The 13,765-nt window shown below is 35.3% G+C and overlaps 1 protein-coding gene across 2 annotated transcripts; it reads left to right on the plus strand.

Moving 5' to 3' along the window:
- Positions 1–238: 238 nt before the first annotated feature.
- Positions 239–9,872, plus strand: LOC110464418 (transmembrane 6 superfamily member 1-like). Of its 2 annotated transcripts, XR_002464493.1 has the most exons (9): positions 239–574; positions 2,815–3,016; positions 3,677–3,759; positions 4,137–4,249; positions 4,530–4,637; positions 4,856–4,948; positions 5,991–6,110; positions 6,573–7,524; positions 7,583–9,872. XR_002464493.1 is itself a non-coding variant. In XM_021519623.1 (8 exons), exons 1-8 carry the CDS (start codon positions 352–354, stop codon positions 6,930–6,932), a joined length of 1,302 nt encoding a protein of 433 aa, XP_021375298.1. In that variant the 5' UTR covers positions 239–351; the 3' UTR covers positions 6,933–9,872. The 2 variants fall into 2 exon arrangements, 1 of the variants encoding a protein (XP_021375298.1); XM_021519623.1 differs by having other exon boundaries at positions 6,573–9,872.
- The last annotated feature ends 3,893 nt before the right edge of the window (positions 9,873–13,765 follow it).

The following is a 13,765-nucleotide window of genomic DNA, read 5'->3' on the forward strand; positions in this document are numbered from 1 at the left end:
GCGAAAGTAAAATAAAAAACCGATCTGTCGGAAATATCCGGCGGACTGATGTTAAAAATTCACGATACTGAAGCATAAGTAAAACTAAGTTGTAGATATATCAGTGATGAAAAGTGGAATTCATAGAGTGGTTATTATGGGTATTTCTCACTTGATAATATTTTAGATGCAGTATGTAATTATGATACAAGCACGGGCACACCGAAGACATGCTCCCCTACCGTATGTTGCTGTCAAACGTTTGTACAACTAGGATTATTTTGTTTGAAGCGTCGCGTTGCCGCCTGTCATAACTTGTTGGGGAAGAGAGATCGCGTCACCGGTAGATATAAACTTAGCCAAGGATTGGAGATGGCATTGTCTGCCATGAGAAACATGGATTTTAAGCCAACCGTGCAAGTGCTGCTGGGATCATTGCTTGCATTTCCTTTGACCTACTGTCTCAACAAGACAACTGCCATGGGAGATCACCGTCTGATTTTGTTAGCTGGCGTCATAACGTTGTTTTCGTTTGTGATGATCGCTTATACCTTTTTCAGGAAGCATAGACTTAACAATGAGCCGTTGTTTTACGGTAAAAACCCTATATGATTGTTCCTCAATTCCTTGTTATGAAAAAGAGCGTTAAATTTGTTCAACAATTTCAATTAACAATGTAATAGTATTACATCAGGTCCAGTACACTCTGCCGATTGAGCTATATAGCTATAAAGACCTATATAGCTATATACACCTATAAATTATAGCTGTATTGAGCTATATTTTCTCAGATTTCAAATTTCATTAAATTAAAGCAAGGTCGCATAAAACAATAAGGTTAATGGTAATGTTGACTACAAAAAGCATACATTTAGATGTTTATTTTCATTTTTCATAAATGTAAAATTTCCGATTTCTTTACATCATTATTTTTTAAAAAGAATACTTATATTTAATGTCTTTTGTTATCAACCTAATGATACAATCTTCTTTTACATGCGACTTTTTTCCGTTTTCCTTAAAAAAGAAAATCACTTGAAAATAGCTCAAAAGACCTATTTCAGATAGGTCAATAGAGCTATTATAGGTCTTTACAGCTATATAGCTCAATCGGCAGAGTGTACTGGACCTGTACATTGTTGAGTTGTTTATTGAAATTGTTGAACAGTTTCAATTCTAATACCCTTATTGTGACCAGTAAAACTACAAAGAAACAGAATCTTAATGAGAATGATACATAGGAGAAAACTATATATCAAATATCCAACTTAAAATTAATTTCTGGATAAAGATGGCCACAGCCTCTGATTAAATATGAATATAATTATAAACTATTTATTTTACACTACAACAATTATTGAACAAGTTATATAAACTGATATATATCACTCATGCTGGCTCGGATGTTGGCGTGCAGGAGGTCTTAATGTGGGAGGAAATTGAGGTACCCAGAGAAAACCGATGTGGTCAGGAAGGTGACCTCATACCTTTTCATGTGCAATCAGGGATCAAACCCTGGCCACCTTGGTGAAAGGCCAGTGTGTTATCCACTACGCCACCCGACCACCTTCTATACTTCCCCCACTCCTACCAACTTCATTGTGGAAGTGTGTGTGTGTAATGTGTATAACTTTGACCATATCAGTTATAACTTGAGTCCTATGGGACCAACTTTGTTGATTGTTGTTGTGAAGTATAGGGGATATATTTCAAATCAAATGGCCAACTATAATTTTTGGGATTCAAGATAGCCACCATGGCCACATATTGGCTGAGGTATTATATTTTTGGGATTCAAGATGGCCACCATGGCCTCTGATTGGCTGGGGCATTAAAAAACTTCAATGGTCAAGCAGGGATGAGGGGGTATACAGAATGTGGTATTCCCACAGATTGTGTTATTAGTTTACATTGCAGTTAGTACGTGGTAACCAAGTTTTTGAGTAAAAGTGATGGCTGAGATATTACAAATTTACTGCAATAATATGTGTTTGGATTAGATCAGATCAGTGGACCCAACATTTAACTTAGAGTGACATACAACTCCCCTATTCTGTATTTCTATTCCATCAGTAAGGCTTTTACAGTTACCTGAGTATGCTGGCAGTCAATTTGATTGACTTAAAGTGGTTATAAGGCTGTCACATAGCATCAAAGGGGTTGGAGAAATTAATATGTTTCAATAATTACAGAATAATTATAGATTTCTTGAAGGAAGTGGGGTAACCTTTTGACATTTCTATGGGGGAGATTCTGTATTCATGCTCAAAATTTAAAACATTAATAAAATGATAAGCTCTTTAAAATAACATATTTTGAGTTGTCATTTCCCCCCAAATTTTTTTATTCCTGGAAATATTTAATTTAAGGATCTAAAGGTAAAATCAGGAGTCTCTCTTCTAAATAGGAGGAATTGCCCAGTATGACTCCTTTACTGGGGTAATCTGAATTCTGTGATTTTGTCTTTCTACTTATCCCCAAATATTGGACCGTAATTAACATCTTTGTCATGTGAAGACTTTTTTGAAAGTTATTATGAGTATTGCATTATACTATTTAAGTTTTCAACTATAAAAAAATTGTAAATGATTTGTTAAGCATTTTTCTAGATTTTGAAACATCATTGAGCCAAAAGTATAATTTACTCTACCTTTAATTTTCCTTTTAATACAATATAAATGAAATTATTTTCAACAGAAATCTCTACACACTAATATTACTGATACATTGTTAGATATATAGTCAGTGACAGCCAAGTTTAAGATACTAAGTTCAACTAGCTATGTGCTTTTATATATATGTCTTTAATAAAAAAAAAAGTAATGATCTTTTTAGCATGGAGCCTGTTTGCCTTCACATCGTGTGTTGACCTGATCATAGGTTTAGAGTTGGATGGCCACATTTCTGGATTTATGGAGTTTTATTTCAAAGAGGGTGAACCATACCTGCGTACTGCCCATGGAACCATGATAAACTGGTGGGATGGTACAGGACAATTTGCCATGTATCTGATCCTCATAACACTCCTTGCTAACAGGTAAACCTGTATGTCATTATAAGACATTGCAGTCTCTGTACTTAAGTTATTTTGAAACATTTCAATATGCATGTAGATCAGAACAAAATTTTAAGCCAAGTAAGAAAGTTTACTCAATGCAAGCTCCTCAACTTGAGATCTGTCTTATGTTTTAAATATCAATTTAGAAGGTATTAAAATCAAACAATAGATTTCAATCTTATCCTAATAAATTACCAAATCATTCAAATTCAGGAATAAGCATATGCTTCTTGTTTTCATCAATATCTTATGATACTGGTGGAAGGCCACAAACACCAGTCGGTCATATAACTGGGACCCTGTTTATCTTCGACTGTAAATTGATATTTTGTGGTTATTGTAAATTGTTTAATGTTATGTTTTTAATTGTTTAAAATTGTCGGTTGTAACCATGAGAGCCCTTGATTAGATCAATCAAATTTTGTGTCGTTTGTGAACTAGGAGCTTACCAAAATACTCACTTAGACCTATACATTGTTTTATAGAAAATATAATCATGAGTGCTTTCATTTCTAAATTTGTTGTTATAAGTTTTTGGTAATTTATTATGAAAAAGGGGAAATACTCCACCACAATTTTAGAGGTGAGTTGACTGAGTTGGACCTGAACCCAGTATATATGCTGTATGTGTTTTTATAGGAGGAGATGCCATGAAGTGTGCCTGTACTGGGTCGGGTCTATAGGAAACAGTATGATTGTTTTACTGCTTGGTGGTGCAACTGGTGAGTCTCATATTTTTTAAAGTATTTAAAACTGTAGGTTGATTATTATCACATATATATAGCATATACTAACATATAATTCTATATTTATAATTTTCAAAAAAAGAAAATTAAACATACCTCCATTAGAAACTAGTAATATTTCATCTGTCCATAATAGATAAACATCAATAAAGTATAAAAATAAGAAACTGTTATTAATAAATGGAAATGCTAAAATTAGATAAATATTTCGTCACGCCAAAATTTGTATTGGTGTAATTCAAATTTCATAATGGAAGTTGTTGAATTGCTAAAGCATTAAAGACTTTAGTAGATGTAGATTTGATATTATATTGTTTGTTATATTATTATTAACTATGTTTGCTCTTTTGCAGGTACATTCAAGGTCCGGGGGTCTTACTTTCTAAACATTCCTTATGTTGTTATACCTATCTGGGCAGGTGTTCGCTGCCTTCGACAGTCCAACAAAACCAGAAGCCAGCAACGGGTAGGATACCTTGTAAAAATAAATTCTCTGCATAATGTTCAAGAGAGAAATATTGAAGTAAACATTGAAATCAAAGACAGCATCCTTATCTTTACATCACAAAGTTTGTTTTAAATAAAATTGAATTTGTTAACAGTTTTCATAACAACCACACACAAAATTTTTACATATGAATGTTTGTTCAATAACAGTTCAGATGTATGAACAGAAACAGTTTAAATCTCCCAACTATTTACATTTTCAATTTTTTTTAGAATAATTTTGTTTTTTCTTTTTTCAGTTAATATGTAAATCAGGATATGAGCTCAGTTTGTTAAACCGACCATGGGACTTTGTCTTTATTGTGCTTTTTGTCCTGGCTATCGCATTCTCCCTGTTTAGAGGAGTGGTGAGTGTAAATTTGTTCATGACTTTACTTTATAAAATTATCTTCAAAAAGGTTACATTCATCTGAAGTATTGTAAAATATACACTTCAGTCGGTGAATGTATGCCAGAAAGTTTTGTGAGAATACAATGTTCTTCCAGTAAAGAAATAAGTTTGATATAATGTTATATAAAATAATACATGTTTAACCTTTGCTTAATATAACCTATACTGTTACAGGTAGCCCTAGGCTTGGACCATGATTATGTCAAGGCTTACCTAAAGAATTACGAGCCCTACCTCAATGACCCAAATATGTTTTCAAAAATACAGGTACAGTCATTACTAAACAAATATATATATATGTACACAACTTATTCCGTCTTTGCGTATTGCAGAGTTATCTTCTCTTGAGAGCAGGTATTGATTGTTACGTCACTTGTTTGTGAGAGTAACGTCATCAATTTTTGAGAAAACGACGTAATTTTCTCACACAGACCACTGCTCCCAAGAGAAGATAACTCTGCAATATGCAAAAACGGAATATCAACATATATTAACATTTGCTCTGCATCCTTCCATTGCAATGCACTGAGAAGGCAAACGTTGTTGTGAGACTGTAACAACCTTTGCTATTGTAACATCATCAATCTCTATTATGACGTCATCCATATCTTTGTTGTGAAGACTGAATTTATTATTCAAAGAACTGTTCGAAATAACTAAATAAAGTGTAACTATTATATCAATATGTAAACATAGATGATGAATATTTTAGCAGATATTGTTCTGGTTCTATATTAAGTTTGTCATCATAAGCAATGCGTGATATAGGACCATAACAACATTTGCTTAAGAATTCATTGCTTTAAATAACTACAAAATTACATGCAAAGTAGGGATGTCAAGCAAACAAATGACATGATGAAAAGAATAGTGTGAATTCTGTCCATGTGTGATTGAGAAAGGGATGTAGTATCTGAATATTGAGAAAGGGACCAAACTGGTACATGTAGTTTGATAAGCACCATTCCTGATAGGAATAATATGGAAAAGGGGGCACTTATAATGGGTAGTGTATAGTTTGAGTGGGAGTAAAAGGGGGCACTTATAATGGGTAATGTATAGTTTGAGTGGGAGTAAAAGTTGTAAATATTGTATGGTACGTGGCAGGAAAAAATAAATTATGTATGGTAGAGGTCACAAAAAGAACCTCCCTGTTCTCCTGCCTCTCCTACCCCAATAGTATACATGTATCTGAAGCAGTCGTAATTCAATAGATGATGCTGTTACAGTGTTGTATGGAATAAACTCAGTAAAGACAAAGACGTGTTCTGTAGTGTTTGTTTAATCACATTTTATCTTCCTTCCCTAGATGGTGACCTACCTGTTTTACTTTGTACCATACTATGTGTCGGCCATATACAGCCTGGTTAACCCCGGAGAGACCTGGATGTCTGACTGGGCAATTCTGAATGCTGGAGCAGCAGCTCAGGTAAGGTCTTACTGCAGATTGATATATATGTGGCAGCTTTTAATTGTACATAGGATTACTGTTGCCTTCTAGCTTCAAGCTAGAGGGAATTTCCCTCAGTGGTAGAGTGTCCGACTAGGAAGTATGGGATTGCAGGTTCAATCTCCGGTGGGAGCACACCACTCTCTTTCCTGTTACATACCCAGGTATATACATTAAGACACCCCACTCAGTTTTTTCCCCTCACTTCCATTATAGATAAAACATATGTGTTTGAAGACTTACCTACAATTTAAATGGGTTGTTTTATTCACATATTCTTTGCTCATCTATGCAGCAATATTGTCAAAATGGAACAGTTTGACAATATTCTGTTGATTTTGTCTGTTCAAAAAATGCACTGACAGGCGTAGCAACTAAAGCAAAATATTTGTATATTCATACATGCATTGAAGTTAAAAATATTGATGTTTTCTATTTCAGAGCCAAGTGGTTCATATCTTTGCATCATTCCACTGGCGTACGGTGGCATCAGGATTTGGCTCCCCAACTGACGTGTTTAACAGTCCTGGGCAGGTTTTCTGGTACACCAACCTTCTGCTTCTGGTTGTGCCACAGCTGTTTGCCTGGCGTTGCTACACTGATCAAGAATTTTTCTTCAGTGTGTATGATGGTAGCATTACCTCTGACAGATCTGGCCGTGTGAAGTATGCCGATGTGGCCACCTTCTCCGAGGTGACCACGAAGAAAAACTCCACTATGACTAATTTAGTGGATGGTGTTGTGACCTCTACAACCCAGGTCGAGGGTCGAGTGACCAGAAGCATGAAAAAAATGTCATAATGATAATGTGTCACAGAGTAAAAGCTCTATTGAAATGACAGTTTGCATAAAGAAACAAAAATATGTGGCACAACACATAAACAAATATCGTACAATCTTTTTTGATAGCATTACTAATTTTATAGAATTTTGCAATAATGATACAAAATGTATATTTTTTGAAGAGATTAGATAAATTGTTGCATTATTTTTGTAATTTAAGGTACATGTTCCTGGAAAGTCTTTTTGTCTGTAGCCATATTTATTTATATACAATGTATATGCCATAGTTTAGGTCGAAGAAGGTGACAAATGAACCTCACTTTCAATCCTAACATAAATCGAGGACATCCCTGTTAAGGCCTAGAGTATCAATGTTTGGCCAGTAGCTTGACAAGTCTTTTTAAGAAAGATGGCAATAACCTTCCCAAGGTCCTATAAGCATTACACATCAAAATCTTTTAACAAAGATTCATATTAAGGTTTAGAGTACCCAGGTAATTATATTAAGGTTTAGAGTACCCAGGTAATTATATTAAGGTTCAGAGTACCCAGGTAATTGTATTAAGGTTCAGAGTACCCAGGTAATTATATTAAGGTTTAGAGTACCCAGGTAATTATATTAAGGTTTAGAGTACCCAGGTAATTTTATTAAGGTTTAGAGTACCCAGGTAATTATATTAAGCCTGTAGCGTAAACGTACTTGGCTATATATTTTTTTTTAAATAAGTCTGACCTTGACCTACTTTGAAGGTCAAAGATATGTGTGCAAACAGAATTGAAAAGCAGTTGTGCCATACAGACCTAATTGGCCATTTGTTGTTTTTCATTTTATTTATCTTTTTTTATGTGACCCATTTTGGATGTACTTTACTTTTTATGCTAAAATCTACAGGATAAAATTTTAGTGCAAATAAGAAAAATTTACAAAAATTGTACTGCTATTGTAAGAATTCTTGAAAATACCAAATCAAAATTACATTGACTGTGGTTGATCAGGAGCGTGTCTGTGTTATTTGGAATAATTTCTACCCGAAGTGGAATAGATATTGTGTTCGGGGCAGATATGGATCAGCCCAAAATATAACATTGGATCTAAGTTTGGAAAATCTTCTGCAGAATTTTTTCAGGTGTGGCGAACAATTATTTAGGCATTTATTATCCACAAGAGGGATAGAGGAATGTAAAATAGCCCATATCTTATTCAAAGATATCTTAAATTACCTTGTATGTTAACATGCCACTTCCAGTGTGCTTAGCTTCGAGTTTTCCCAATTTCCAGAGATCTCAACTTCTCAAAATTACCATGTAACTTCCCTGAGTGTAATGATGTTGTCTTCTCATATGTGTAATGCTATTACATATAGTTGGTAAAACTTAGAGTCAAAATGATAAAATATTATGACAAATGAAATCCATGGACTAAGTGGCTTTGAATCATGTTGTGATAATACATAAGGATGAGATCTGTGTGTCCTTACACCTTGTATGTCTATATATACCTGTGTGTCCTTACATCTTGTGTGTCTATAGATACCAGTGTGCCCTTACATCTTGTGTGTCTATATTTATCTGTGTGTCCTTACATCTTGTGTGTCTATAGATATCTGTGTGTCATATTTATACAGTAACAAGTATTATATTCTAAAATAAACTACTGCAGCAGAGGGAATTCTTTTTTCATTTTTGATATAACTTTTATTTGTCAAGATTTTTTATGATAGTTTATTCTTTACTGACACTTTTTACATGTTTACTATTTTACATTTTTATACTTTTCTTGAATTATTTTCTTCATATTGGAAGGACATTAATGTAATAATTGAAATCATGCTCAGTCTTTTGATGAAGGGGGGGGATGTCTGTCCCACCCTACATGTATCCCCTCGCATTCCTATTCAGTGTCATCACTCTGGTGACTACATCTCTTAACAGATGCTGATCAACCTTTATACAAAGGTCAAGCACAAATATACCCTAAAGAGAATTTGTATTTTAAGGTTCCAAAGTCAAAACTAAAGGTTATCTTTACTCTGAAATTGTTAAACCACTTCTGTAACATATAGCAACAGTAATTTCATTTCTGAATGGATTTTTATCAAATTTTATACAAAGATCAAGGATACTTTGAATAGATTTGTGCAGTATATCAGGGTTCCAAGGTCAAATCAAAGGTCTGAAATACTTTAAATGTATTTTATGCCCCTCTTTATACAGACCTATAGCTCCTTGTTCATTTTTGAAACGTCTTTTTTTAATATGGTCAAAGGGAGGTCATCCCCCTTTTTTGTGTTCTTTAAAAAAAAAATAAGCCATATTAAAGCACCTTGTCATATTCTGTCTGCTTATGAAGTAAAATACAGTTTGGTTTCCTATTCCAGCACATGCTAGAAATTTTTCATGATTAAGAAGTATGACTGTTTTATAATAAGTCTAATTGGATGCTACATGACTTATGATAGGCGCACATTAATGTTTTACCCCCTGCGATACTGTTGCTATGTACATAATGTATCAGGTAATAGAGGTTAGAATTTTTGTTTTAGAGAGTCATTTTTTTATCCTCAATTCAACTTTTATGAGGCATATTTAAAATTGTTACCTTTTATAATCATTGGTAATTGTGTACATGGTGATTTAAATATGCCTATTTTGTGTTAATTTCACATTGATTAAATTTTTTATCAATGCAAAAATTAAAAATATATATATATATTGTTATAGGTTTTGTTTATTAAACCACAAAAGCATGCACTAATATATACTGTAATTGTTTAACATAACTGTTTTTTTAATATGCACACTTTCTAGACTCGGGTAATCTCCTTTTTTCTGTTTTGAACACAATGACAATCTAATCATACAAAAGTGGTGTATTGTTAACTTTACTTTTTGTACTTGGAAATTTTACAAGTAAACCATTTTGTTTCATATTTATAATAAAACTGGTGTGGTAAACTACTGAGTGTTTTTGTAATTTGTCAACCTGAACTGAACATCATATAACCTTCTTGCCAGAGGATAAATGTCTTTCTTTGATTCAATGTTGCCCAAATTACCAAAGTGAGGGGTGAGTGTTCGTTTTTGAAATAGGAGCTCACCTCATCTCATACTGTTATATACAGCTGACAAAAATCATTCCTGTTTATTATTTTGAATTGATTGCCAATAACAGATCTTTGTAATAATGGGGTAGCAGGACTGATCCAAAATTTATAGGATCCAAATAAAAATCACTAGCAGCAACAATCTGCTCATTAATTGAGTAGATTATTGCTGTTAGTGATATTTGGAACCTACAACTTTTGGATAAGATTTTCGCTCTTGATTAATCATGGTTCATTCAAGAAACGAATTTGTGTATCCTGAGACATTTAATGTGTACTTTTTAGCTCACCTGGTCCGAAGGACCATGGTGAGCTTATGCCATATTGCGTTGTCCGTCTGTCAACTTTTCCTTTAAAACGCTACTAGTTCTGAACGGCCAGGTAGATTTTGACTTGTGAGAGTAACGTCGATCCTTAGGCCAAGGGGACTCAATTTTGTATAAATGGTGGGTGTGACCCCCTGGGGGCAGAGGGGCGAGGCCCAATAGGGGAAATAGAGGTAAAACCTTCAAAATCCTTCTTCTACCGTAGGGATTAAGGAATTTTATCCTAATTTAGTCTGGAGCATCCTTGGGCCAAGGGGACTCAATTTTGTAAAAACCATGGGTTTGGCCCCCCAAGGGCCTGAGGGGCGGGGCCCAATAGGGGAACATAGCAAATTATTCTTTAAAATCCTTCTACTTCTGTAGGAATGACAGGATTTGGTCCATATTTGGTGTTGAGCATCCTTGGGTTAAGGGAAACCAATTTTGTATAAACGGGGTGTGTGGACCCCTTGGGGGCTGAGGGGCAGGGCCCAATATGGGAAATATAGCAAATTCTTAAAAATCCTTCTTCTGTAGGAATGACAAGATTTATTCCATATTTAGTCTGAAGCATCCTTGGGTGAAGGGGTACCAATTTTGTATAAACCATGGGTCTGACCCCCCAGGGGCCTGAGAGGCGGGGCCCAATAGGGGAAACATAGCAAATTATTCTTTAAAATCCTTCTTCTTCTGTAGGAATGAAAAGATTTGGTCCATATTCGGTGTGAACCAATTTTGTATAAATGGTGGGTGTGGCCCCCCTGGGACCTGAGGGGCTGGGCCCTATAGGGGAAATAGAGGTAAAACCTTTAAAATCCTTCTTCTACCATAGGGGTTAAGGGATTTTATCCTAACTTAGTCTGGAGCATCCTTGGTCCAAGGGGACTCAATTTTGTAATAAACGGTGGGTATGACCCCCTAGGGGCATAGGGGTGGGGCTCTGTTTGAAATTTGTTATATCTCAAGTACTGGATGGATCTTTCTGAAATTGCATATGTACTTACAGCACCTACCATGGAGTGCTATATCTTTACCTCATACCAATTATTTTAAACATATTCAGGTGAGCGATACAGGCCCTCTGGGCCTCTTGTTTTAATGAATGGCTTTCAATGTTTTGTTATGAAGGACTTTTCCAAAGTTTTATGTTGATATGAATTATTTTTTATCATAAATCTGTTGTCATTTAATTTTGTGTAGTATATTAATAAAAATCATTTTATCAGAAACCTTGGACCTGAAAAAGTGCACGATATTGCTGAAATACTACATGTCTTGAAAAGTCTGTATGATCCATGACAGACTTAACCTTATTTGTTTACAACTTCATGTTAACCCAGCTGTGCATATGAGTACACACATTCGCTTTTTAAGAAGAAAATAATTCTTCTCCAGAGCTGACATCAGACCATTGCTGGAAATGCGGATAAGCTGGGCTCATTGGACTTACTACTCGGCCACTCTTTAGAGAGCGATTGGAATATCAGGGGAGAGTGATTGAAATATCTGGAGAGTGGAGAGCGTGATTGGAATTAAAAACATGTACTTGTTACTTTTGTAGCAAACTTTTGTTTTAAGTATTAACATTAGCATACTGTGCTAGATTTTGTTACAAGAATATATTACCCTTTAAAGTGTTCAGAATACTATATACTTGAATTTTGCCTCCCCTGATATTCTAATCACTCTCCCCTGCTATTTCAATTACTCTCTCCTGATATTTCAATCACTCTCCCCTGTTATTCCAATCACTCTCCCCTGTTATTCCAATAACTCTCCCCTGATATTCCAATCACTCTCCTCCGTTATATTTCAATCAATCTCCCCTGATATTCCAATCACTCTCCCCTAATATTTCAATTACTCTCTCCTGATATTTCAATTACTCTCCCCTGATATTCCAATCACTCCCCCCTGATATTCCAATCACTTTCCTCTGTTATTCCAATTACCCTCCCTTGATATTCCAATCACTCTTCCCTCTCCTGATATTCCAATCACTCTCCCCTGATATTCCAATCAATCTCCCCTGTTATTCTATTTACTCTCCCCTGATATTCCAATCAATCTCCCCTGTTATTCCAATTACCCTCCCTTGATATTCCAATCACTCTTCCCATCCCTGATATTCCAATCACTCTTCCCTCCCCTGATATTCCAATCACTCTCCCCTGATATTCCAATCACTCTCCCCTGATATTCCAATCACTCTTCCCTCCCCTGATATTCCAATCACTCTCCCCTGATATTCCAATCAATCTCCCCTGATATTCCAATCACTCTCCCCAAATATTTCAATTACTCTCTCCTGATATTTCAATTACTCTCCCCTGATATTCCAATCACTCCCCCCTGATATTCCAATCGCTTTCCCCTCCCCTGATATTCCAATCAATCTCCCCTGTTATTCTATTTACTCTCCCCTGATATTCCAATCAATCTCCCCTGTTATTCCAATTACCCTCCCTTGATATTCCAATCACTCTCCCCTCCCGTGATATTCCAATCAATCTCCCCTGATATTCCAATCACTCTCCCCAAATATTTCAATTACTCTCTCCTGATATTTCAATTACTCTCCCCTGATATTCCAATTACTCCCCCCTGATATTCCAATCACTCTCCCCTCCCCTAATATTCCAATTAATCTCCCCTGATATTCCAATCACTCTCTCCTAATATTTCAATTACTCTCTCCTGATATTCCAATCAATCTCCCCTGATATTCCAATCACTCCCCCCTGATATTTCAATTACTCTCTCCTGATATTTCAATAACTCTCCCCTGCTATTTCAATAACTCTCCCCTGATATTCCAATCAATCTCCCCTGATATTTCAATCACTCTCCCCTAATATTTCAATTACTCTCCCCTGATATTCCAATCACTTTCCCCTGATATCCCAATCACTCTCCCCTAATATTTCAATTACTCTCCCCTGATATTCCAATCACTCCCCCCTGATATTTCAAATACTCTCCCCTGATATTTCAATTACTCTCTCCTGATATTTCAATTACTCTCCCCTGATATTTCAATTACTCTCTCCTGATATTTCAATTACTCTCCCCTGATATTACAATCACTCCCCTCTGATATTTCAATAACTCCCCTGATATATTTAAATTACTCTTTCCTGATATTTCAATTACTTTCCCCTGATATTCCAATCACTCCCTCTGATATTCCAATCACTCTCCCCTGATATTTCAATTACTCTCTCCTGATATTCCAATCACTCTCCCCTGATATTTCAATCACTCCCCCCTGATATTCCAATTATTCTCCCCTGATATTTCAATCACTCTCCTCTGATATTTCAATAACACTCCCCTGATATCTCAATCACTCCCCCCTGATATTTCAATAACTCTCCCCTGATATTTCAATAACTCTCTCCTGATATTCCAATCACTCTCCCCTGATATTTCAATCGCTCTC

This window comes from Mizuhopecten yessoensis, unplaced genomic scaffold (assembly GCF_002113885.1).
Source record: "Mizuhopecten yessoensis strain PY_sf001 unplaced genomic scaffold, ASM211388v2 scaffold10987, whole genome shotgun sequence".
Taxonomy (NCBI): Eukaryota; Metazoa; Mollusca; class Bivalvia; order Pectinida; family Pectinidae; genus Mizuhopecten; species Mizuhopecten yessoensis.

What these genes read in the sequence shown, in the direction of transcription:
- LOC110464418 (XM_021519623.1), top strand. Translation starts at nt 352, where the DNA reads ATGGCATTGTCTGCCATGAGAAACATGGATTTTAAGCCAACCGTGCAA. An exon ending in ACTGCTTGGTGGTGCAACTG is followed by an intron (nt 3,760 to 4,136) that starts GTGAGTCTCATA and finishes GCTCTTTTGCAG; the next exon opens with GTACATTCAAGGTCCGGGGG. An exon ending in TCTCCCTGTTTAGAGGAGTG is followed by an intron (nt 4,638 to 4,855) that starts GTGAGTGTAAAT and finishes ATACTGTTACAG; the next exon opens with GTAGCCCTAGGCTTGGACCA.